Consider the following 27614-nt stretch of genomic DNA (forward strand, 5'->3'; position numbering starts at 1 on the left):
CTAGCAGAGAGAGGAAGAGATAGCAAGAAAAAAATTAAAAGTACGTACTCTGCCCTTCTATTCCTTACCCCTTCGCCAATGTAGTGGCTGAATCAAGAACGAAATAAGCAGCCTATTTCACCAAGTCACTGTTTATCGATAACAAAGGGATCATATCTTTTAACGTTTTTTTTTAGCTTAGCAATTCATTTAAAATTGAATATGTGGCATCTCCATGAGGACCAAAACATTGCTCAAAACAAATGAAACCACCTAAATCAGCGGAAAACTAAATAAAATATTCCGTGAAAAGTTATATTATTGAATAATAAAATATATTAAAATTGCAATAAACATCGTAAGTACAGCAAGCGATACAGGTAATAGTCTAGTTGAGGGGTCGACTGCTAATACGCTACCAAAAATAACGAGAGAGGTATCAAACGACGCGTCTTGACATCAGTATTAATAATCTGAAGGCGGAAAATAAAAATAATAACTCGTTCAAAAGATATTAACGAAAACCCGAAAAAAGACCCGCGGGTACCTCCGAAACCGGGGGTGGGATCCATAGTATTTTTGCGCAGAACACCTTTCTGAGATGGCGGCCTTCGGCCGCGCTTATAAATAATAACCCTGGGCTACGCCATGCCAAGTCCGGGTGTGTGGTATAACCGTGGCTACCGCCACCTTGAAACTTTGTCTTGTAGGAATAACAAGAGTGAGAATCGCTAACCATGCCCCGTGTGCGTTTGTGCATTGCCGGTTGTCCACCGTATACTGGACGCGTTCACAATTTTCCTTCGGACCCAGACAGGTATGTACATAATCAATTTTAGGCATTTAAGATTAAAGATAAAGCTTGTTGGCACACAGTGTAGCCATCAACGCCGGCCGAACCGACAATCGAGGTGCCGCAAACGATATTAATATGCAAATTGAAGTCGAAATGTATAGTCATTCATAGAAGGTCACTAGATAAAAGTGGAATGGAAAATATAATTTTAGACAACACTATTATAGAATACGTTGACACGGCAAAAAATCTAGGTGTAGTTTTTAACAAAACCTTGACATGGAAAGATCACATCTTCCGCACAGTGGGAAAAGTGTATGGGATGCTTCGTACACTCTGGCTTACACAATATTTTACTCCGTTACATATTCATCTACTAATAGCAAAAGCGTACTTAATACCTACGCTCCTTTATGGTTGTGAGATTTACTCTAATTGTGACTATGTATGTAATAGGAAACTTAATGTTGTTTATAACAACATTGCTAGATACGTCTATGGGTTGAAAAGACTTGACCACGTCTCTCATCATGCTTACAGGTTGCTAAACATTTCTTTCGATAACCTTATTAAACTTAAAACGCTCACTGCGCTACATAAATTAATATATTTGAAGGAACCTGACTATCTGTATCGGAGGCTAAATTTTCTCCAGTCGTCTAGATCTGTTCTCCTTACCCAATTCAGACATCGTATGCTAATATCTGATCGCCAGTTCTTCATTACTTCCATACGTCTTTGGAACTCGCTCCCTTCTAGTCTTAGGCTTATAAGCAATGCTCTGCTCTTCAATAAAGAATTAACAAGTTTCTATAATAACCTAGACAATTAAAATACTGATTTCTTCTAAGCAAATGTACTCGTATCATTCGTTTATTTATTTATTATTTATTAAATATATTATTTATTGTAACCTTTTCTTAGCCATAGTCATTAGCTTTAAGTTTCAAGTTTAAATTGTTCCTATTTTATGCCTTTTACCGACTAGCACTATAAAATAATTTTTGCCAAATTGTTGTGCTGGGATGAATTGTCTAATAAATACAAATACAAATACAAATATCCCTCACTGCCAATGTGTGATTTCGCATATACTTGCTTCTATACCTTATTGCGTGTAAAGATGGATGTAGTTTTGATAAGTAGGGCTCCACGTTCTAAATGTCAAGTACCCGAAACTTGCAGTTGAAATCAATCGCCCTTGTGAGACACGCGTCACTTTTGCACAAATTCGATCTGGATATTGTATTAGGTTAAACTGTTACATATCCAGAATGAACCGCGACATACTCAATGGTCCCGCTGGTGACGCGTCACCACATGACCAACCATCTTTTCAATTGTAATATGGAACCAACGTCTCTAACACCCATATCTCTTTGGACTCCCGTTAGCGGATGTTGGTGACATTTTGCGAGGGATCGCACTGCTAAAACAACAATTGTGATGCTAATCAAGATATTTCCTCACAAGGCTTTGGAGTACGGCTGGACTGTCACTGCTTTAGCCCTGCTTTTATTGAAGTCCAATGTTGCAGATATATCCTCTAGACCTATAACGAATACATTCGTCCATGAGATATATGGACACTGCCAAGTATTTTACCTCAGTTCCAGTATACAACAACGCTGGAAATCTCTCCTTGAAGGGTCGGCTATTCACCACAGATTGACCGAAATCTATGTTGCGATTGTCAAATTTCCGTTGAATTAAGAAATTAGTCATCCAAGTGCAGAAAAATTCACAGGCGGTTGTTGTTTAGTTTCTACATATAGGCATTTCCTCCTCACCAGAAAGAGAACCATTGTTTTCTACAGTCGGTTATGTTGTTGTTGTTGTAGAGATAGGGATACTCCCCGAAGGTTTTGGGGAGTGTTATCGATGTTGATGGTCCTTTGCCGGATACAGATCCAGTACGCTCCGGTAAGAAGCACCAATAAGGTAACAACCCCATTAAGATAACGTTGCTAACATCTTATAAAGCAATTGACCAGGCACTCAAAGAGCGGACACTTGAGAGAGAAAAACTGCCACCGAGTGTCTCATTATGACACCTGAGTATCATTGTTGTTGCTGTATTAATGATAAAGACATTCCCCGAAAGTGTTGGGAAGTGTTATCGATTTTGATGGTCCTTTTCCGGATGTAGATCCGGTACGTTCTGTTAACAAGCACCATTGAGGTACTATCCCAGCCATCTCGGGAAATATTATTATGACCATATTAAACCTTCTAGGCCATATGTCCTGCATGTTTTGGGTACCTGTACGACACAGACCATCTTTTCAGTTTTAATCTGAAGCGAACACTTCTAAGAGCAAAATACTTCTGGTCGTGAATGTATGAATGTGGCAAAGCATTGTTAACACAACAACATCATGTGGGATCTAACGTCTTTTCCGATCCCTATTCCGCCAATCCTTTCCATCCAACTTATATTTGTCGGTCTCTTATCATTGGCTCGAAATACCCTTTGTACCCTCGAATGGAGTCATAACTGTCACACAATTGTCCTGACGGTAACAAAAAAGTTCAAAACTTCAGAAAACACTGGCGTGCGAAAAATATAACCAGAACCTTGAGAAAGTTTCTGAAAAGTCGGTAGAAATAAACATATGTATTTCTTAAATTGACTATAACTATTTTGCAGCTTATAGGCATATACATCCATTTTTATTTCAGGCGGGATCTTTGGCTGAAACAATTTGGAAAATATCCCTGGGACGGTAAAAAAAAAAATTTATTCGCTTGCCATCGGCATTTTAGTTCCCGCATGAGACTAGGTAGAAAAATACATAGAACAGCTTATCCAGACCAAAATTTGACACCATACAATCCAAAAGTACCATATAAATTTAAATCAGCACTACCTTATAAAAATCTTTTTATGGAATTGGAACTAAGAAAATCACCACTAATTGAATTTGCAACAGTACAATATAATGTTCCTGTAAATTCGTGGGCGGATGATGGTATCGAAGGCGAGGACATCATTGTAATTAATTCAACCAACGTTGCAAAATCGAAAGCAAACCAACTTCTACCTACACCAAAATGCTTATTGAAATGTACAGATGCTCGCGTTCTCTATAGATTTCCTACGAAGGAAGGTGATTTTGAACGTCGTAAACAATGGTTCTTTTTACTTGGTATGGACCCTAACATGTTTAAAAGCAATAATATTTACGTTTGTGATCGACATTTCGATGAAGATATGGTTGACCCTACAAAAGATCAGCAAACCGTATATCCAAATAAAAATTTACCACCACCACTACAAGATTCAATACCCGAAGATATGGAACAGCTGACAACATGTATACAAGAATGCGTAGATTATAAAAGAAAGTACAGTTTTCCGTCAGTTGAAACTGATCTCCCTAGGTAAGATATTTTATTGCGTATGGCTTAACAAATTGGTATAGCGAATCCTATAAAGAGCAGGTTAGGCTTAGAGTATACCGCGGCAGGTATGCCTGTCGTAAGAGGCCGCAAAAATACCAAATTTATTCAAGGGGTTGTATACAGCAAACCTTTCAACCAACGCAACTTATGGCTTCTACCCAATTTTCAACCTCACCTATCCGTGGCGAGATGGTGAGGCTAGTTAGTACCTTAATGGCATTTATTACCGGAACGTACCGGATCTGCATCCGACAAGGACCATCAGCATCGATAACAATCCCCCAAAACCTTCGTGTGTTCGAGCCACCAAATATCTACAGCAATATTGCTACAGGACTGCTTGTTGATCGTATGTTGCTTATACTGAAGCTGATAATGTTTTGCAATAGCGGAATTATAGTTTTTAATTTTCGTAAGATTTGCTAGTACTGATCAATAGATTGTCACTATTTCATTCAACGAACGTGCGACATTGCATTGAGACTTCGCGCATAATGACACTTGCGTAAATACCAAACCCCTGTGTTGATGATGTCAAATGTACTTATACTTTGAAATATTTTATAGATCATAAGAACTTAGCATATAATTTCCTTTATTTGAATTTCGTGTCAATTTACTGTCATATTTTTTTTCTACTTCTGATAGCATGGCGGAACGATACAAGGTGGCAGCATGGTGACATACCTACAAACATAAATAAAAGCTCCATGTACTTTGTTTTTGTAAATTCGATGGACAAATGTCAAAATCGTACTGCGCCGGAAGTTGATGCATCACATCAAATAAAAAAAGTTTATAATCAGCTGTTCCATGCTGCCACCTTGTATCGTTCTGCCATGGCTGATAGTTTGTACGAATTTAATTTGGAATGAATCATTGGTCGTCAGCCGGACAAACTACAGCAAAATATACCGTTCGTAACTATTTCGCCCCTGCCCCCGTCTTCTTCTCCTCCCCTCTTTTCTGGTAGCAATCGTGCAGGTCAGGGAAACAGACTCTTAGTCCCTGCCTCCGTTTGCACCGTCTGCCAGCACAAAATATATAGGTTTGCGACATCCGCTCAATGCAGCTCCTGCCTTGGGTGGTGCCACTTTCCTAGATGTTCTGGTCTCCGCGACGGCAACCCCTCGACGGGTTTCATCGCGCCATGCTGCCAGGTCGCAAACCCAAATCATCCGGGTACCCCAATGCTTGCCCAAGGGCGCCCAGTCCCAAGGCCACAACAGCAATCGCGTCCTGGCCTTCCACAACCTAGGCGTAGTCACCCCTCACTTACCCCTAGAGTGGCGGCGTTACCCCTCATGCACTTCAGAATTCTGCAGTTCAACTGTAATGGACTAACTGGGAAGATTACGGAGATAGTCGATTTCATGAAGCGGCACAACAAACGCATTGCTGCGATTCAAGAGACTAAACTCACAGCAAGATCTGCATTGCAGACCTGCTCTGGTTATAATGTCCACAGGAAAGACCGCGAGAGCGGAAATGGAGGCGGCCTCGCGTTTATTATACACCACTCTGTGCAATATCATATATTTGATCCTGGCATCGACCGCAGTGACAATGTCTTAGAACGTCAAGGCCTATCTGTCCGGTCAGGCGATGCAAATCTAGAAATCATCAACATCTACATCCCTCCTGTCACCTGCTGCCCCAGTGGATACCGCCCTAATATCGAGGCCTTACTCACTGGCAATAATCGCATTATCTTAGGCGATTTCAATGCCCATCACGACCTATGGCATTCAAACTTGCGGGCGGACAGTAGGGGTGAGATGTTGGCGGATCAAATAGACGAAACGACGTTCTGCACAATTAACGGAGACGCCCCCACACGTATGGTAGGAAGCTGTCATAGCTCGCCAGATATCTCAATCGTGAGCGCAGAACTCGTAAACTGCGTCAACTGGCAGCCGATGGTAACATTGGCATCCGACCATACTTATTTCGTTCGAGCGTACCGCCGACTTCATCGTCACCGAAAAACGCACTTTCATAAACTTCAAAAAAGGAAAGTGGGAAGAATATAAATCTGCAACAGACAGCAGCTTTGCTGCCCTCCCTATCCCGACTGATGCCCGCCAAGGGGAGCGTGCCTTCCGTAAGGTCATTGAATCCGCCTTGGCACATTTCATACCCGCCGGGAGAATTCCCGAAATCCGGCCCCACTTCCCGGCGGAGGCCGCGAGCTTAGCGAGGGAACGCGACCTTATAAGACAGCTTGATCCAGGCGACCCCCAAATAAGGGATATAAACCAACGCATCAGATTGCTTGTGGACGAACACAAGCGGGCGAAATGGGAAGAGCACCTAAGAGGTTGTAACCTCTCTACCGGTGTAGGTAAACTTTGGTCCACCGTAAAGTCCCTATCGAATCCGACTAAGCACAAAGACAAAGTTTCCATCGCCTTTGGCGATAAGGTGCTGTCGGATGCGAAAAAATGCGCGAGCGCTTTCTGCCGACAATATATAATGCATCCTACGGTCGACAAAGATAGACGGAGAGCCAATAGACGTGCACATAAACACAAACTCAGCGCGTCACCAATTACCATCACCGCTAGAGAGGTTGAGGACGCCATTGGTCGCGCTAAACCATCCAAAGCAGTGGGCCCAGACGGCATAGCCATGCCGATGCTTACCTAGGGAAAGAGGGTTTCAAATATTTAGCGCATGTCTTCAACCTGTCTCTTTCCACCTTTGTCATACCCGAGAAATGGAAAATGGCCAAGGTGGTCCCGCTACTAAAGCCTGGGAAACCAGCTAACGTAGGTGAGTCATATCGTCCGATATCTCTCCTATCGCCAGTGGCAAAGACGCTTGAAGCCATTTTGCTCCCTCATTTCCAAGCACATTTGCAGCTAGCCCCTCATCAGCATGGCTTCAGAAAACTCCATAGCACTACCTCCGCGCTAAATGTCATTAGCACCCAGATAAATTGCGGTTTGAATCAATATCCCCACCATAGAACAGTACTCGTAGCGTTAGACCTATCAAAAGCTTTTGATACGGTCAACCATGGCTCGTTACTGGAAGACCTGGAAGGGTCTACCCTTCCCCCATGTCTTAAAAGGTGGACCGCAAATTATCTGGGTGGTCGGCAGGCATCGGTGCAATTCAGAAACGAAACATCAAAACAAAGGAGAATTAAACAAGGGGTGCCACAGGGTGGTGTCCTATCCCCGCTTTTGTTTAATTTCTACATATCTAAGCTACCTTCACCACCGGAAGGAGTCACAATCGTTTCCTACGCCGATGACTGCACAATAATGGCCACAGGCCCAGGCCCAAAGATCGATGAGCTATGCAATAAAATAAACGGCTATCTCCCTGATCTCTCCAGTTTTTTCGCCTCGCGAAACCTGTCATTGTCACCGACTAAATCTTCCGCGACCTTATTTACAACATGGACGCCCCAAATGTAGACCATATTGAACATCCACGTCGATGGCACTACGCTACCGACTGTCCTACACCCCAAAATCTTAGGTGTGACGTTTGATCAGGATCTACATTTTGGTGCGCACGCAACCGCAATTGTTCCGAGAATTCAGAGCCGTAATAAAATCCTCAAATCCCTTGCTGGCAGTACCTGGGGAAAAGACAAAGAAACGCTCTTGACCACATACAAAGCAATTAGCCAGCCGATTACGTGCTACGCGTCACCCATATGGTCGCCAAGCCTAAAAACCACCCACTGGAAGAAACTACAGGCCTGCCAAAATACTGCTCTCAGAATCGCCACGGGCTGTCTTCTTATGTCCCCAGAACACCATCTGCATAATGAGGCGAGAATACTCCCCATCAGGGAGAGAAATGAGATGCTGACCAAACAGTTTCTGTTGAATACCCAGAAACCTGGGCATCCCAACAGACATCTGATTGACGAACCAGCACCGCCTAGGGGCCTAAGGAGTCATCTCCGTAAGCATTTTGAGGAAATACGGCACCTGAGAACCCAGCCGTATGAAGCGGAAAAACACAAGCAGGTCCTTGGTGAACTCCATAGACAGGCGTCGGACCTTTATGTCGGGAATTGCCCGGTGAATCCAGTACTTGAAGAAAAATATCCAGAACTCGCAGAAGAGGAACGCTTACTCCCCAGGGAAACGCGTGTCACTCTTGCTCAACTTCGTTCTGGATACTGTAACAGGTTAAACTCTTACCTATCCAGAATCAACCCCGACATACAAAATGTATGCCCTGCTTGCAATGTGTCCCCACATGACACCAACCATCTCTTTAATTGTAATGTGGAACCAACGCCTCTAACACCCCTTTCCTTATGGTCCACCCCTGTTGAAACGGCAAGTTTCCTTGGACTCCCGTTAGAGGATATTGATGACAATTTGTGATCGGTCGCGGCTATTAGGTGGGGCGAGCATTGCTACAACAACAACAACATTTCGTTTTTAAACCGATTTTGCCTTTTAGTTATTAATTCGGACTTTTAAACGCGTTAAATCTGCTAAACCCGTCCAGCGATTACAATTTTTTTTTTGGAATTTATTGTTTTAGTTTTTATTTTATTTTTTGCATATTTTATTTTTATATATTTTTTTTTTGGATTTTACGTTGACTTGTTATATGTTAATACAGCTTTTGTTGGCGCAAAATCTGTTTTCTCTTCTTTCTCTTCTATTCATCTTCTTCAGACGATTTACTCTGTATAAGACTCGACACTGTCATCTCATAAACACACCTTTTTTGCTGTTCATCACTGCATTATTAGCAATTTTATGTTGAAACCCGTTTGCTTTCAACAACAATATCATCTTACGAGGGCATCCTTTTAGTACCCGAAAGAATGCCCTCTACCTTTCACACTTTATCTCAAATACTGGGTACTCAGTTCTATATCTGTTATCTATCTCTAGGCTTGTCCTTGATGGGAGCCGCCAACCTATTCAAAATATTTCATCATATTCATCTACAGTGTCTCCCAATTTTTTACGATTTCTTTAAATTCTTGCATTTTCATATAGTTTCTTAGATTTCCAGTTTTCTTACGATATCTACTACGAGTGCAAACATCTCCTCGACGCGACAGTTGCTAACAGGTGGGCTGAAGTAAAATCGCATCACCCTTGTTTCGCATGTATTAATGTGGGTCATTCCTCTCGAGAATGCAGACAACGGAAGGTTTGTGGCATCGATGGATGTAAACGCATGCACAAGAAATTGCTTCATGAAACCCAGTCAGTAAATGCGCCAGTTCAATCATCGTCGTCCTCAAAGAACTTCGTTCGTTCCAAATCATCTCAGCCATCGCCGCCAACACAAGGTAATGATCCAGGAGCTTCAGTGCTTAGCTGCGCCGCCGATTCAAGAGAAGGTAAGCTGTTGTTCCGTATTCTCCCAGTGACAGTATACGGAAAGCAACAAAACGTAAACACGTACGCTCTGCTAGACGAAGGTTCATCCATAACCATGCTTGACAACACCCTAGCTGAAGAACTGAATTTGCGTGGACAACCCCACCAACTCAACGTCCAGTTGTTCGGTGGTCATGCGGTGCAGGAACCAACTTCTTTGGTTAACATTAGTGTCAGTGGTGCAGGTATGTCAAAGAAACACAAATTCAAGAATGTGTACGTTGTTAAGAATCTTCAATTGCCATCACAAAGTCTTAGTCGTTCCGACTTAATGTGCGATGAAGAACAAGTGCGTCACTTACCACTGCACCCACAATCCAGTATAGTGCCGAGACTACTTATAGGAATTGACAATTGTCATTTGGGTATTGCATCCCAAACCTTTGCGATGCGTAAGAATGGTCCGTATGCCGCCAATACAGAATTGGGTTGGGTAGTGTTTGGGCCATCAAATAACACTATACCCAAGCCATCTACATGCCTTTTGATGAATGGCAAGACTGATGAAGATCTCCACAAGATGGTAGCCGACTTCTTCGATACTGAAAGTTTCGGTGTGAGAGCTGCGAAGCGTATTGAAGGTGTCGAAGATATACGCGCAAGGAGCATTTTGCATTCGACGACCCACCGTGTTGGTGCAAGCTTCGAGACGGCACTACTGTGGAAAGACGACAACATGCATCTGCCAGACAGTTATGATATGGAATTAAGGAGACTAGTAAGCGTGGAGAAACGAATGAACCGCGAACCTAGCTTGGTCGCAGCATACAAACTCATGATTGAATCTTACGTCGAAAAAGGTTATGCACGTAAGCTTGAACATCCTGAAGAAAATCTCACAACACCGCGCACCTGGTATCTACCACACTTTCCAGTGACGAACCCTAACAAACCAAACAAGTTAAGAATTGTTTTTGACGCTGAAGTTAAAGGTGTTTCGTTAAATCATTGTTTGCCAACACAAGAATACAGACCATTGCCATCAATTCTTTTCCATTTCCGTGAAGGAGCGGTGCGCGTTTGCGGTGATATTAAGGAAATGTTTCACCAGGTGTTGGTACGTCCAGAAGACAGACAATCCCAGAAGTTCCTGTGGACCTCGGTAGACAACCAGACACGTATGAAATGTGTGTGATGACGTTTAGAGCGGCGTGCTCGCCATGTGTCGCGCATTACGTCAAAATTCGAAACGCCTTGGAACATCGCAATGAAAATCCATGCACAGCCCGTGCAGTTGAAGCCATTTTGGAGTACCATTACGTTGATGATTTCGTCTACAGTTTTGACACGACAGAAACAGCTATCGCAGTTTGAAGCCAAGTGAAGTCCATACACATGGATGCCGGTTTCGAGCTCCGTAATTTCACGTCTAGCTCATCGGAAGTTCTCGCTGTTTTGGATGGCATTGATGTCACAAAAATTCTCGTAAAGAAGGAAGGTCAAGCATTAGAAAAGGTCCTGGGTCTGTACTGGCAGCCAAATTTAGACTGTTTCAAATTTAACTTGAAGTTCCACAATGTCAGTGAGATCGTACTTGAAGGTAAGAAGGTAGGTCGCCAAGAGGGAACTACTAAGTGTGGTAATGTCAGTTTTTGACCCACTGGGATTTATTGCGCATTTCGTAATTGGCGCAAAGCTTCTCATGCGTGAGGCGTGGCGTCAAGAAGCCTGCTGGGACGAGCCGTTGCTCGACTACGTTGTCGAGTTGTGGGAAAGATGGCGCTAGCAACTTTCATCAGTTAACCAATATGCCATTCCTCGCTATTATTTTCATGGAGGTAAGCCTGAAAATTACAATTGCATACATTTGTGGATGCAAGCGAGAACGCATTTGCTGCTGTTGCCTATTGTAGGTATACAAACGCCCGGGAAGAAGTTGGAGTCAGTTTCATCAGCGCTAAATCCAAGTGCGCACCACTAAAGCCTCTCACGGTGCCGCGACTATAACGGCAAGCTTCTATATTGGGAACACGACTTATGCAAACAGTGATCGAGGAGCACAGCGTAACCATCGACAAGTGTGTCCTCTGGAGTGACTCCAAAACCGTCTAAAATTGGATACGAAGCAAATACCGAAGATACAAACCATTCGTGCAACATAGGATTTCAGGGACTCTTGCCTCCACTAAAGTATCCAATTGGCAATGGATCCCTACTGCCGATAATGTGGCCGACGAAGCTGCACGTACCAACAACAAAATTGAGTTTTCCACGACAAGCTGTTGGGTTAATGGTCCGATTTTCCTGCGCCAGCCTGAGAATACCTGGCCATCCGAAGACCTTTCTGCTATTGAACTCGATGAACCAGATGAGGAGATGCGATCGCAATACACTTTTAACATCATAAATTGTGACTTCATAAGTTTTGATCGATTTTCGTCTCTCAACAGGTTTTTAAGAACCACAGCCTGGGTAATCCTATTTTCTAAAAGATGTCGACGCCAAGTTCCAATTTTGAGTAACTGCTACGGATTGACTGCCAGTGATCTGTAAGCAGCGAAACCCTTCTATGTCGTATTGTCCAAAACGAGGCATTCAATACCGAAATTGTTGAATTTCGTAAAATTTCAATGCGTCAACAATAGCGTATTGCTAGTCAACTACGCGACCATTTCTGGAATCGCTGGATATCCGAGTATTTTCCCACATTGACACGTCGCGTGAATTGGTGCCAGCGGACTAATCCTCTCAAAAAAGGTGATCTGGTATTTCTATGTGATCCGAACATGCCACGAAGGGAATGGTGCCGTGGTGTAGTGGAGGAAGTATATCCTGGCCACGATGGTGAGATACGACAAGTCGACGTACGAACGAATACAGGAGTTAAACGGCGAGCTGTGTTAAGTTGGCCGTTTCTTGTAATTAGTGAATCCAGTTGATTCACGGGGGTGGGAATGTCGTTGATGAGATACTTTGTCAAATGTACTTAAGAACTTAGCATATAATTTCCTTTATTTGAATTTCGTGTCAATGTACTGTCATATTTTTTTCTACTGCTGATAGTTTGTACGAATTTAATTTGGAATATTGGTCGTCAGCCGGACAAACTACAGCAGAATAAGCCATTCGTAACTATTTCGTTTTTAAACCGATTTTGCCTTTCAGTTATTAATTCGGACTTTTAAACGCGTTAAATCTGCTAAACCCGTCCAGCGATTACACCCTGTTACATAGATACATATGTAGATCCGAGGAAGAGGGTTACTATAAATTTCGGGTCACGTATCATATACATAGTTCTTTGAAGTCGTCTAGAGATATTATAAGAGATTTCGCCGTTTCTCTAGGTTACTGCACAAAGGGAGGATTAGATGAGTTGGTTTAATGTTGTCAACGGGTTGCCTGCCGGCCAGTTTGCGAAGTATTTGCAGCTGTATGTAACTGTCGAAATCCTGTGTATTTTGTTTTTGTAAATATATGGAGTTATGTCAAAATCGTCCTGCGCCGGCGGTCACCTGTTCCTGGGTCCGTCCAAAATCTTGGAGCTCTATATAATGAAGCCAAAATTTTCGTCAATCCTGATATTCACGGGCAGTTTGAAATTTATCAATCAGGCAGAAAAGACATTGTAAGACATGTACTATTAGACAAGATTCTGATCTAGGCTAGGTATTTATGGGGTTGAGATAAGTCTTATGCAACTTCAATTCAGCGGCAAATTTTCTCTGAATTTTGACGTATTCTTTCTCGGCAGAAACAAGTTTGATGGAATATGTACTCAAAGTTCGCATTGATATTTGACAATTTTTTTTTTTTGATATAGTATATGTTTTAGATTTTCATGCATAGAAAAAAAATCTTCACACTTTTAATGGAACAAATCTAAAACACCCACTAAAAAGAAATTGTTAAAAATCAATTTTAAGAGACCTTTTAACTTGTACTTTGTTGGCCTGAAATTAACTGATTTTTTCCTAAAATTTTCTCAATTTTTCGCGAAAATGTTTTTCAGATTAGATAGCATAGTTTCAGCTACAAAATTCAGAAAAGTTTTTCTTAAAATGAGGGCCTTTCCGTAACTCGCAAGTCGACACTCGTCCGCTCGATAGTTCAATGCGATATCAAAAATTTAGCCTACGAATATTAGAATATATCCGCCGTAGGTATGCCTGTCGTAAGAGGCGACTAAAATACCAAATTGATTCAAGGGGATGTGTAGCGTAACCCTCTCAACGGGTTGCCAGCGCAATATATAGCTTCTCCAACCCAATTGTCAACCTCACCTACCCGTGGCGAATCCTGTTTCATTAACAGCCGAGGCTCTGGCGACCCCAAGTTCCTCATGGAATTAGGGGGTGGGGTGGGCAGGATGATCTAGAAAGTGTAAATTGGTTAGTTATTTCAATTATTTTATACGATGTTTAATGATTAAGTTGAAACACGACTTTTCTAGTCTTTAGATTTACCGGAAGTGCCGGCCACCATATTTATTTTCAAGGTTGCCCTCTTTTTTCATATCGATAGTTTTACAATATTTACAATAGGGTTTCTTAACTTCTAATAACTTAAGCTACATGTACATAATGGGTTTACAACTCGGCCAATCTGCCAAGAGATCGGCCTCGATCGTAGATATATTTACTTTTTTTTCTTTACATACGCATGTCTAACTAATTTCTAAAGAATCTACTTCAGAACCTCCATCCTTAAAGTGATTAGGTTTTTCTAGCCACCGTTGGATGCGGTGAGCTTCCACAACCCCGTCATATGGTAACTGTGTCAACTGACAGTTCTTAATATCGCGGACGACATATCGATCATTCCCTTAACAGACAAATTCTAAATATTCTCGCGGATTTTTTTATTCCCGCGGAAAAATTCCTCCAATTCTGTGCTCCTAGGGAGAACAATAATTGGGGAATAGGAATTTCGAATTTTCGAAGTCAGCTGTTTTTTCAATTGAAATTTCAACAGTATTTATTGCATTTCATGTGGTATTCACTGAAATGAGTAATGAATTGGTGCCACAGCAACATCAACAGCGGAACATAAGAAGAAGACGGCCGCATACACAAATCTGCGGAGTTGCCTGCTTTCATTCAGCAAAGCAATTTTCTTCCGGCCAAGTTGAGTTGAATTCGTCCTTCGTCATATGCCAAAATCTATTTAAGCCTTATTAAAAATCCTTGCGCAATTTCTGGATGGCTGCATCAAATATGTATACCACGAGCTCTACCGTTGCTTATGATATAATTTTCGATTTAAAGTAAATAATATTGTGGTTGTTGTTGTTGTTGTTGTATTAACAGTGAGAATATTGTGGTAGAATGTACATACATATTTTAGCACAAATTTGTACAAATAAGTGTTCTTTCTTAAAAGAACCAATTTCCTTTAACTATTTTGATTCATTCCCTTTAATTTAACAAGTGAAAAAACTCGTATGAAATGACAGAGAAATCTCCCTCTCCCTCACATTCATAATACCTACTTTTCTCCCATAACCGATTTCCGCTTTTTCGATCATTGTTCAGAATAGGAGGAAAGGGAGAAGTGAAAAACTCACAAGGAATTTTTATTTAGAATACGAGGAATGGGAGAAGGGAAAAACTCGCACGGAATTTTTGTTTAGAATTGGGCTGTAAGACTTCATGAATAGCGTACGGTCCCTTGTATTTAGGTATAAATTTCTTATTGACTCCGACAGTCGTATCTATATTTCTTATCATCACATAATCGCCTACCTCATATTTCTTATAATTAGTTCCATCCTCGAGCTGTCGTTTCGAGTCGTAATCCTGTCTAGCTTTGATAGCGGCTGATGCTTGTGCACGGATGGATGCTAAATTCGATCATCATCAGGACATAACTTTTCTTGAAAATATTCAGTAAACTCATCGACTATACAACCCCGTTGTTCAACTTCAAACAAAAGTCGGCTAGGAGTATCTCGACACGTGCTATGTACGGAATTATTCACAGCATATTCTACTTCTTGTAACTTCTTACACCAGTCGGCATGGTTAATCGGATCGGTAATTTTACCTAACATCGTCTTGAGGGTTTTATTAACCCGCTCCACTTGGCCATTCGCTTGAGGAGAGGCGGTGGCTACTTTCACGTGAGCAATATTTCGCTTAGACATAAAATCACTAAACTCTAGGGATGTAAAGCACGTACCACGATCAATAATGATCCGTCTAGGTCGGCTATAATAGCTGAAATATTTTTCGAGGGCACAAGTTACTTCTCGTGTGCTGGTTGAATTACACAAACTTGGTAAAAGCGTCGACCACAACTAGAATATGTTTTCGTTTTGAATTAATAGACAGCAGAGGACCGAAGTGGTCTATATGGAGCGTATCGAACGGCAAGGGAGATTTAGGGATGGGATATAAATTCCTCACCTTGGAGCGAGGAGGGGTAGCATACATAAAGCACTTTAAGCAATTTCGGATAAATTTTTAACCTTCGTTCGCATATTGGGAAACCAGTAATACGTTAGTAGCTTCTCAATAGTCTTATCGACTGACTGGTGACCTAATTTTTCGTAAATCAGCCGTATTATATTAGATTTCATTTCGCCCGGAATAAACAACATTTTCCTTCCATTAGGCTTGCATTTGTATACAAGGCCGTCAATCAGCTCATGGTCCTTCACTGAACCATTTTCAAGACGGGTTCGAAGAATACTTATATTTTCATCGCGTTCCTGGGTGATCTGAACTTGAAATTTAACTTCCTCAATGTTAAGGACGTGTGCAATTTGCGCTCTATTCAGAGCATCGACATGTGCCATAGACGTGCCCTTCCTATGTTGTATTTTATAGGTATAGTTCTCAAGTTCGAGAGCCCAACTAGCAATTCTAGGGTTAAGTTGTTTCTTTTCAAGAGTCATTGTTAACGAATTACAATCTGTAATAATTTTGAACTGCACACCCTCAAGATAGGTTCTAAATCTCCTTAGGGCATAAATTATTGCTAGAGTCTCAAGGTCAAAGCTATGGTATCTGGATTCGACACTGGAAGCAGTTTTTGAAAAGTAAGATATAGGGTGAAAGTTTTTGTCATCCTGTCGCTGTAAGAGAACTGCACCAAATCCAATGGAACTTGCGTCAGAATGTAACTCAGTTTCCTTCCCGCGGTGATAAATAGCTAATACTGGGCTATTAGTCAGGCGATTCATCAATTCATTAAAGGCATTAAGGCAGTTTTCATCAAAATTAAAGTCAGTGTTTCTTTTCAGCAGATTCTGTAGGGGTTTAGCAATCTGAGAAAATGACAGCACAAAACGTCGAAAATATGAAAATAATCCTATACAAGACTGCAGCTGCTTTTGATTGCTAGGCATTGGGAAGTTAGCGATGCTTCGGATATGGGATCCGTTTGGCCGGATTCCCGATTGGGTCACTTCATACCCGAGATAATCAATTTCCCAGTATCCAAATTTGCTTTTATCTAGGTTAAGTTTTAGTCCTCTCAAAGACAATCTTTCCAAAACGGTTTTCAATAGGGTCCTGTGCTCTTAAAATCGACTGTGGCGATAACAATGTCATCCATGTATATTATTATTGCTCTATGGTCTAATAAATCTCGGAACACTGTATTAATAAATCGTTGGAATACGGCAGGGACATTCTTTAAACCGAACGGCATTTTCAAATATTCGTATTGCCCATTGGGGGTCACAAAGGCAGTGTATGGAATGGATTCGGGTGACATTTCCACTTGGTGAAACCCGCTTTTTAAGTCTAGTAAGAAATTTTTTTTTTATTTTCTAAGAACTCGATGCAATCGTCAATAAGGGGCAATGGGTAGTTGTCCCTAGCAGTTATTTTATTTAGAGGTCGATAATCCACACACAAACGAGTATTTCCGCTTTTCTTTCGTACCAGGACTATAGCGGAGGCGTATGGCGAAATGCTTGGTCTTATTATTCCTTCCGTCTGCAATTCATTTACTATTGATTGCACGTTATTTCTTTCAGCATAAGACAGACGTCGAGGAGCACAATGGAACGGCATATCTGTTGTCAGATGAATTTTCATGTGGTATTTAAGTGGTTCGACCTCAACGTCGTTCTTAACATAGCTATTCTCAATTAATAGTTTCATGCAACTATATTCTTTCTTTGAAAGTTTAAGATTTATATCAAGACAGTTATTATCTGTTGCTATACCCGAATCTATACTTAACCTCTTCAGACCCGAGCACGATCTAAACATGGTTTTAATGTTTTTTTTTGGTTTTTTGTAGTTGTGGAGGTATAAAAAAAACACATGTTTTGAAAGATATAAAAATTTTTATTTGTAAGTATGGAAAAATCGGGTGCACATATGTGTACTTTAGGTATCACTTATGTTATTTCGAGTTGAGATTTTTCACGGTGTGAAAGCCTTCAAAAGAATTATTTTTTAAAATACATAGGTAGATATTACATTTTACACAAATGGTGCGGCAGCGTGAAGAGCACTTCGGATGACGACATTTTGAGGCGAAGTTATTATCTACGAATCTCGGCTGATGACCGACATTGTTCAGTCTGGTTTCGGTTTGTGGCTGTGGAATAATCTGGCGGCGTTTCTTTGCAGGATGCTCATCGACATAGTCTAATTCGTCGCTTGTAACATTCAAACGGGATCTTTTCGAGGCACTGGTGCTGGAACGAGAACTAGGTCCAGGAAGTTCAACTCTTCCACCTTGATAGTTCATCATCGCTTTGGCCAGATTAAGTCTGTATGGGAGTAGTTCTGATTTGTCCTTGCATTGGATGTCTTCTTCAGCACAGCAACGCCTGTACATAATCCAACAATTGACGGAAAATTAGGCCAAGGAAATGACAGAAAGTTCTAACTGTCCATTTATTTGTTCGCATACTACACCGGTAGTAAGCAATTAGCCTGTCGCATAAGTCAATCCCACCCATACAGGTGTTGTAATTTCTAATAGCTGCTGGCCGATCTACATCAATTTTTCGCTTTTGTTTTTACACCAACGTTTACAGGTATCTGCCGGAGTACCTCCTGTGCATGTCGACAGCATTGTTACAGGCTTTGTATCCATCCATTTGACGACACATACTCGTTCGTCAATCCTTACTTTTTCATCCCACTGTCCTCTTTGCAAAGCTTTATCAGCCTTCAGTTTCTTTGTTACTGGGGCAATGCGATTTATCATCACAGTCCCAGTCAGAAAAATGCCATCATTTTTTTCTAGCAAAAGCTCGGCCAGTTTTAGACTAGTAAAAAACCTGTCGGTGTACAGGACACAGCTGTTTACAATTGTGCGACAAAGTTTTTGTACCATGCCTGCTCCTAGTCCTAGACTTTTCACAACCTCTTGGGGTAGAGTATTTTTGCCAACATAAATCTCAAAATCCAACACCAGCCCATCTCGGGCAGCCAGTACAAAGTTCTTAAGACCAAGAGGATTTGGCTTAGATGGCACATATTGGCAAAATTCACATCGTCCTGAAAATGGAATCATTTGTTCGTCTATGGACATATGCTTAGACCGTGGCAACTTATGGCATTTCTTCAAAATGGGGTCTATTAGTGGTCTTATTTTCCATAGTTTGTCATCGGCATTTGGCTTATTTATATCTACAAAGTGTAGATAATTTCGAAGCTCAAAAAATCTGTCTCGGTTCATTGTATCCGCAATAATAGGCACAAAAAAATCTCTATTCCAGTAAAGCTTAACTTGAGGATATTTGAGGTTGCCCATCAAGTGCACGCCTGCAAATTTAATCATTTCAATAGCGTTCGTGTTCAACGATTTTAAATCCCGCTTTTGTGCCGAATATAGGTTGCTCTGCTCTGCTACTAACTCCCAGAATTCTAGGCCCAGATAATCAAAAAAGCAGTACAATATATTCATGTCTGAAGTACCCTCCGAAAAATGTACATCCTCTGAAATATCTGGCCCACGAGGAGTCATTTCAGTAGTGCGCCACAACGCTGAACGCAGTGTATTCTGCGATTCCTCTCCTGAATTCGTCTCGTTCTGTACCAGTTCCACACCTGCATCTTCTTCGCCATCCATTTCCATGACATCTGCACCTTCTTCGCCACCCATTTCCATGACATCTGCACCTTCTTCGCTGTCCGTTTCCATGAAATCTGAAGGTAGGTACTCATCATCGCTATCTCCAGAGAAGTCCAAGTCGCTATCATTCAATAAAACCTCAATTTCTCGGTCGTCCATGTTGAAACTGAAAATCGGTCATACATTACACAAAACTAATGTTTGGTCCTGAGGTACACATACATATGTGTACCACAGAAAATAAGGAAAAGTTACGCGGGTAGAATTAAGAAAAATTTAAAACTTACCTTTTCACACGATAATCCAACACTTCAACTGTAGTATCCACTTTGAATTACCAAAAAAAAAAGTGAACAATCGATTTTTTATAGAATTACAAAGTTACTGAGTAGGCGTCTCTTGCAAAAATTCTCAACTGTCAAATTCAAATTGGATAAATACATAAAAAATAAGTGTTTAGGGCCAGCTAGTGATAAATAGTGGAACCTTTGATAGCTTTAGAAGAATTTTTAGTACAAACCTTTACCATAAGATGTCACTAAGATGATTAAGTTGTATGAAATTAAAAGTACACATATGTGTACCCAGGGTCTGAAGAGGTTAAAATATCTGGAATGTCAGTATCAACAGGTACCATACTACATAAGGGGTTACTAGTCTTAATATTGCATACAGATCCAGACGCCGCAGCATTTGGTACATTGAAGGCATTAGTAATATTTGTTTGCTTGTTGACAATTGGGCGGATATGGTAACCTGACAACAATTGCTTTTTTTTTTACTTATGTGTTGCTTATTGACACTAATTAATTTGATGTTAAATAAGTCTAAGAAATCACGTCCCAAAATAACCGGCAGATTCATGTGTTCATCAGATAGTATTTTCAATTCGATTTCTTTTATTTTATCAAATTTAATATTACATTTAATATTACAAAGATATTTAATTAGATTTCCACCGATCGATTTATATTTGGATTTTATTTCCGTCTTCCTTTTTATCAGCTGTTTTGGACCACTGATTTCCTTATAAAACTAACCGGACTGCCAGTATTAAAGAGACAAAATAAATTATTAGTTTCTACCCTTTCATTTAACTTAAGAGTTATACGTAATTATAAGCAGCAACCGTGGCAAATTCCTTATCATCATCGACATCAGCTTCAGCTACTTCAGCCATTTCGTTTTTTCGTTTGAGTACCTTTTTGGGGTTCGGGCAAGCTCGATGGTCGTGTCCCATCTTCTAGCATTTGAAGCATGACCCGTCTAGTCTTAGCGGAAATGGGAAGTTTATTATTATATTATATATTTTACCGCGGTGTAATTTTGCAATTCCTCGATCTGCTGCATTTCAGCATTTCTACTATTTTCTGGAGCAACGTTATTTCCTCATCGACCTTACCCAATATCATTTTCCCAGCGTTAGTAGTATTCGTATTATTAATACCATTAGGAGTAAAGTCATCGGCATTGGTAGTGGCATCGGCGTTAGTGGCGGCAGAGGCGTTAGTGCCGGCATTGGTACCGGCAGCGGCATTAGTGGCGGCATCGGCGTTGGTGACGGCATCGGCATTGCTAGCGGCAGAGGCGTTAGTGACGGCATCGGCGTTTGTGCTAGTAGTGGCATTAATTACGGCATCAGCGTTAGTGGCAGCTTCGGCATTTTTCCAACATGGGCAGTGGTAGGGGCCTCGACAGCATCCTCATTGTGCACAATACTGCCCAGCAATTTGCGTAATTGAGTTGTGGTGGCCGATTGTGGAAAATTCACATGTGCTTCAGTGAGAACATTTATAATTTCCTGTCTCTATTGGTTCATTGTAAAAATTTTGTATCGCACTTACTTTTTAGGGTTTACCCCACACCTGAAGTTGTAAATTGGTTAGGTATTTCAATTATTTTATACGATGTTTAATGATTGAAACACGACTTTTCTAGTCTTTAGATTTACAGGAAGTGCCGGCCACCATATTTATTTTCAAGGTGGCCCTCTATTTTCATATCGATAGTTTTATTTTATTGTAAATATAGGGTTGCTTAACTTCTAATAACTTAAGCTATATGTACATAATGGGTTTACAAAGGTTTAATATGGTCATATAAATCATTTCCGAGATGGTCGGGCTAGTACCTTAATGGTGCTTTGTTACCGGAACGTACCGGATCTATATCCGGCAAAGGGCCATCAACGTCGATAACACTCCCCAAAGCCTTCGGGGTGTGTCTTTATCGTTAATACAACAACAGCTATTTTGATTTCGAACAATCGTTCTCGAACGCTCGGTACTACACTACGGCATTTGGTGTAGCGGAAAGCAAAAACGCGGGCTCGAATCGAGCTTAACAATAATTTTTTTTGAAGAAATTCTTCTAAATCTGAATAGAAGAAAGAAAACATTTTGTTTTCAATTAAGAAAATATACATATGTATATCATAGCAAAAATAACAAAAAATTATTGTTAAGACCTTGTCCTGGTCCACCGAAGGCTTTAAAACAAATTACTCGCTTATCTCATGTTCAGAATTTGTGCTGTTCTAATAACTTAATATCATTCGCCAAGGGTTCTGGAACGGAAACTTTCGAGGCATTGCGACCATTTATGGCAAAGTTGTCAACTATGCTGCGCTTTTTGAAAGTCCCCTTAATCTGACCTAAAATTATATAAAAAAACCTATAGAAGATATCTAAGCCCATACAACTGAGCTTATGTAATAAAAAATCCTATTTCTCGTTTTTAGACGTAGAAGGTGGCTTATAAAATTTGGGCGTGAACCGGAATTTTACAATCATGACGTCTATGCCTGCGACCGTCATTTTAGTGATGCAATGCGAATTGAACGTTTTTTGACACCATCTGCCATACCAGATCAAAATATAAAACCATACATAGGGAAATTGCAATATGGATACACACAAAATGGCAGAAAAATAACAGAAGCCGAACGGGCTAAAATTAAAGAAGAAATAAACAAAAATATAGCATTACAAAGAGAGCAGTTTAAAAAACAGCAAAAGCAAAAAGCAATGTTAAGCGCAATCGCCCAGGAAAAGCAACCACAAATATCTATTGTTAAAGATCGCGATATACTCGACAGTTTGAATTCAACGGTAATAAAATCAAATGAACCATCTGAACCTCTGAGTTATGTCAAATTGAATACACTTGGTATATTTATACCCAGCTGTAATGGTTACATTGAATCGCTCAGCAAAATTTTATCGGCAAAAGATCCATTAGATCTTGATAACCAAATACCGCTTGATTTTATAGAACCAATCGAACCAAAATTGGATTTGAAGGTCTATAATATAGAAAAAAGTGACTATGACTTTGGAGAAGAAGAAGAAAATGTATGCAATGAAGATACCTATGAAGATTTTGATTGGGGTGGTTATGAGAGTGATGAGGAGGAAAGTCGAAGAGATGCGATGATAGCTAGACCAACAAGAAGTCTAACACCAATAGAAGATTTTCTAGGCGATCCTGAAAATAGTGATAAATGGAACCATTACGCGCATCAAACCACAAAAGATGATTTTTGTATTACAGATGGAAACGTTGTGCAATACGAAGAAGCAACTACAACAGACTACTACGATAACAATAAGAACATGAGCTATAACACAGAGAGTAGTGGCTTTGAAGATTTGAGTGCATCGCGAATAATACTAAAGTCTCAGAAAGCTGCAATAACAGAGCATAATGCAATTGGGAATAAAGGCGAAATGGCAAATAAAACTACGCATAACAGTTTTACTACTTATTATTTAAACCACTTGAAGGAGATAAAACAGAATCAACAAACTGTAAAAAGGCGATCTTTGGGATTTCCGTATGTTGGTAGAAAAGAAGAAACTAATGTAGGTAAAAAATTGAAACTTGCACCACAGGCAATTGAAACTAGCCGTCTAAACCATGCTGCAGCGAATATAGATCGCTACAAAAGTATAGGGAATCTCAGTCAGTATGAGAAGAGAAGTGTTGGTAATTATATTATTGAAGAGGAGAAACTGGAAAGTGCGCACGTGCAAAAAGATATAATACAAGTGGAAGAAGAAGACACATTGGAAGTGCTTTTAAAAAAATGTTACGCCTTAACCGAGAGAAATGCAAATAAGAAAATAAAAAATCTGGGGAACAAAATATCAACAAGAGTTGAGCCCAACGCAACACGTGTTACCTTAAACTGTGAAAACTTGATAGCGACCGCAAAACCTACTACTAGAGCAGCGCCAGAAGTTAAACTTATCACAAGTGAAAACCCCCAAAAAACTGAGCCCAACGCCACACGTGTTACCTTAAACTGTGAAAACTTGATAGCGACCGCAAAACCTACTACTAGAGCAGCGCCAGAAGTTGAACTTATCACAAGTGAAAACCCCCAAAAAACTGAGCCCAACGCCACACGTGTTACCTTAAACTGTGAAAATTTGATAGCGACCGCAAAACCTACTACTAGAGCAGCGCCAGAAGTTAAACTTATCAAAAGTGAAAACCCCCAAAAAACTGAAATTACATGCACTCTACCGAAAAGTAAAATTACTGAGGTTGTGGGATGTACGGCACCTGATAAGCACCCAAATCTTTTCACAAATACGAAGGTAGTAAAAAATATCACACATTTACTTGGTAGAAAACCGCTAGACCCGCTTACAAATTCTGTCGCATATGGTACAAGTTGGCAGCAAGTTGTCGATTTAGTACAAAAAATGCCAAAAGAACAAACAGCTGGTGATAATATGCTAACAGATGCTGTACTCAGCGGCACAAGTTGGCAGCAGGTACGCGAAATAATTGAGAAACAACACCAGAATTCGAATATGTCAAAAGCTGTAAACAAAATTTTAAATGAAGCTGAGGCAAATGCGCCGAAATTAGCTGATGTGAGTAACGTCAAACCTGTAAAGCTTGAAGTAAGTAGAACGGAAGAATCTAAGTTGGAGAAAATCAGTGACGAACTAACTAAATCACAAGCAAAAGAAGCGGAAGTTAGTTCGTTAGAGAATGTAAGCGGCGATCATAGTATACACGAATCAAAGGATACACCAAAGCGTAGTGCCGAAGAAGGAAGCGTAGTTATTGGAAACCAAGAAACAAATAAGGCACAAGAAAATAAAGATAAGGCGGCAATATCTACGAAACTCGAATCCCCTAAGCCAGATGAAAATAAATCAGCCTTAGTTGCAAGCACAACTCAAACAACAAAAGGAATAGTTAATGCAATAAAAGATCCAAAGATGCCAGTGGTGCTTGTTAAAGTAGGCGAAACGTTTCTTTTGATAAATCGTAATGTTGAATTAGAAAAGAAAAATGTAAATGCAGCACAGAAGGCTCGAGAACTAATTAACGCAAACCAAATGGCAGCAACAACAAAGCCAAGCAATGAAATATTAAATGAAATTGCAGTAGCAACATCAACAACAAAAGATTCAACCATAACAATTACAAATGTTGATAGAATAACACCAGAAGCTTCTCCAACAACTGGTTTAGCTAGTGAAAAGTCTGGCTCTGCTGCATCGTTATCCAAACCAGTTAACAATTTATCGAACTTGAAAACGCAAGATCTAGATGAAATATTGTGCGATGATGATGAGCGGCAGAAAAAAGTTAATGATGATCTGCTTGAGCAACAACTCGATGAAAGCTTGCCTAACGATATTGAAAATACCGAACAGCTAATGGATAGCTCACTTAATGACGATGTAAAGGCAGCCCAAGGAAGCTTGTGTGATGATGCGTTGACGAAAGAAGCTGAAAATAAAATCAAAGCTAAGCACAACGAATCGCAATCCGAAGGAATTGCCAAAAGTGATGTAACAGAACCACGGACAGAAAACTTGAATGGATCATCTACACCCAATATAACTTCTCAGGATTCCGCTGGATTATCAACCGATGTACCCGCATGCGTCATGAATTGCCAAAACTTTGAAACTTTATTCGCCTTTCCCTCACGCGTGGAAGCTATGCTACGACGTCACTTTTGGTTCCTTCAAGTTGGTTTGGATTTAAATATTGACTGGTATAAAACGCTGTACATTTGTAACAATCATTTCGATAGAAATATGTTCATTAACGCGAATATGTTAAATCAATATGCATATCCCAGTGAAAACCTAAAAGATCCTACGCATACTACAACTCATAAAAGCATCGCCATACAAACCATTAAGCGAGATAGACCTGATTTGTGCACCCAATTTGAAGAGTGGAAAAATTTAGAACACGAAGCAGATACCGAGATTACGCGCCTTAAACTTTTGATACGACTAAAACAAGAAGCGGCACGTATATTGAACGAGCTAAATAGTGCTGATGAAATTTCGTAAATTATATATTACGGATGTAAGACACAGGATTCCTTTTCTATATATATTCCGTCTTAGGGTAATTCATATATGTAATACACCTATATTGCTAATAGAAAATGCTCGCAGTGTTTTCAATTCGAAATCAAAACAAGACAGACTATAAAATTTTTGTGATTGTAGCAGCAAGAAAAAATGTAAATTTAGGTACATTCGATTATTGAATACAAAAACGTTTAAACAGCAATATTTCGACACTCTGATGTTTGGGAATGTACCTAGACTTTTGTAGCAATATAGGAGTATAACATATATGGGGTAATCATTTCATTAAAAAAAAATTAAGAAATTGTTTCTATGAACCTTAAGCTCATTTCAAGTTTATACCGTTTTCACACAGAAACTTACATCGAATTACAATTCTATTTAATGAAATAATTAACTTTCACTTTTCATACAAGCCCTTTTGTTTCATTAAGCGAACATCTGTCAGTAGCCCCAACAAAAATATTTCGTTTTTACAAAAAATAGTTAAAATGGAAATCAGCCGCTTCCTTCTTAACTATGAGTACAATCAAAATAAAACGCAACTACCCATAAATGCTGCACCTACCCATGGCGGAACGATACAAGGTGGCAGCATGGTGACATACGTACAAACATAAATCAAATTTCCATGTACTTTGTTTTTGTAAATTCGATGGACAAATGTCAAAATCGTACTGCGCCAGAAGTTGATGTATCAAATCAAATAAAAAAAGTTTATAATCAGCTGTCCCATGCTGCCACCTTGTATCGTTCCGCCATGCACCTACCCAAATATGTGCCTATTTTTGAAAAAGCATTATTTTTTTTACAGCAAATGCAGCGAAAATAAAATTTTGAATTTTTTCCTGTTTTTATATGTTTCGTAAATTATTAGGGGGACTCATGTAACCGTATAAATGCCTTATAAAGTGTGTAAACGTATAAATTTATCTAGTGCGTAAACGAGCTGTCAAATTTACGCGCACATTTCATTGTGTAAACGCGGTAAACTCAAAGGAATGCAACCTTGCAGACATTACAGCAGGCATTTTCATCAGAAATCTCCAACATCAGCAAGTGAAGGCGTTTTAGTTTTTATTTTTCACTTAATCTTGTCATTTTTTAATTTGTATAATAATCAAAAAAATTTTGTTTGGCAATAATACAGCTGATAAACAATCAAGTTTATCAAGAGTATTACTAGGTGCGTTCATATAACCGCGTGTATAAATGGATATAATTTTACACCTTATAAGTTTATATGCTTTCATGAGTCCCCCTATTGAAAATAATTTATTTTTGATTGTCATTTGTTACATTGACAATAAATTTCGAAGCACTAACCAAACCGACTGGATTTTTCACTCGATTAGGAATTCAATAAAACAATAATGAGGTAATTAAGATTTTGTATTTTGTATGGAAGATTGCGTTCAATTAGAGCTTTAATGTAGAAAACTTGACTAATTATTTCATTAAACCTCTGTGTGAAATTGGCATTAGGTTATTGCTAAACTATTTTAAGTTATATAAACTTCTTAATTACTACACATAAATGTTTATCAACTTTTTAATTAATAAAATGTTTTTAAATAATACTCAAGCTTTAACCGTCAATGATTGTTCTTTGGCCCCAAGCAATAACTAACTTTGGTTTTCAACTTAGGAATTTTCAAATGTCAACATACATAATGAGCATAATGAAGGGAATAAAATTAAATCATTTAC

The 27614-nt window shown here is 39.8% G+C and overlaps 1 protein-coding gene across 2 annotated transcripts; it reads left to right on the plus strand.

Annotated features, from left to right (window-relative positions):
• The first annotated feature begins 263 nt into the window (after positions 1–263).
• LOC137243156 (uncharacterized) lies at positions 264–27500 on the plus strand. 2 transcript variants are annotated; one of them, XM_067770504.1, is made up of 4 exons: positions 264–337; positions 690–796; positions 3458–4159; positions 22286–27500. In XM_067770504.1, exons 2-4 carry the CDS (start codon positions 717–719, stop codon positions 25878–25880), a joined length of 4377 nt encoding a protein of 1458 aa, XP_067626605.1. In that variant the 5' UTR covers positions 264–337; positions 690–716; the 3' UTR covers positions 25881–27500. The 2 variants fall into 2 exon arrangements, with proteins under 2 accessions (XP_067626605.1, XP_067626604.1); XM_067770503.1 differs by lacking the exon at positions 264–337 and having other exon boundaries at positions 346–796.
• The last annotated feature ends 114 nt before the right edge of the window (positions 27501–27614 follow it).

The sequence above is a fragment of the Eurosta solidaginis genome, chromosome 3 (genome assembly GCF_040869045.1).
Source record: "Eurosta solidaginis isolate ZX-2024a chromosome 3, ASM4086904v1, whole genome shotgun sequence".
Taxonomy (NCBI): domain Eukaryota; kingdom Metazoa; phylum Arthropoda; class Insecta; order Diptera; family Tephritidae; genus Eurosta; species Eurosta solidaginis.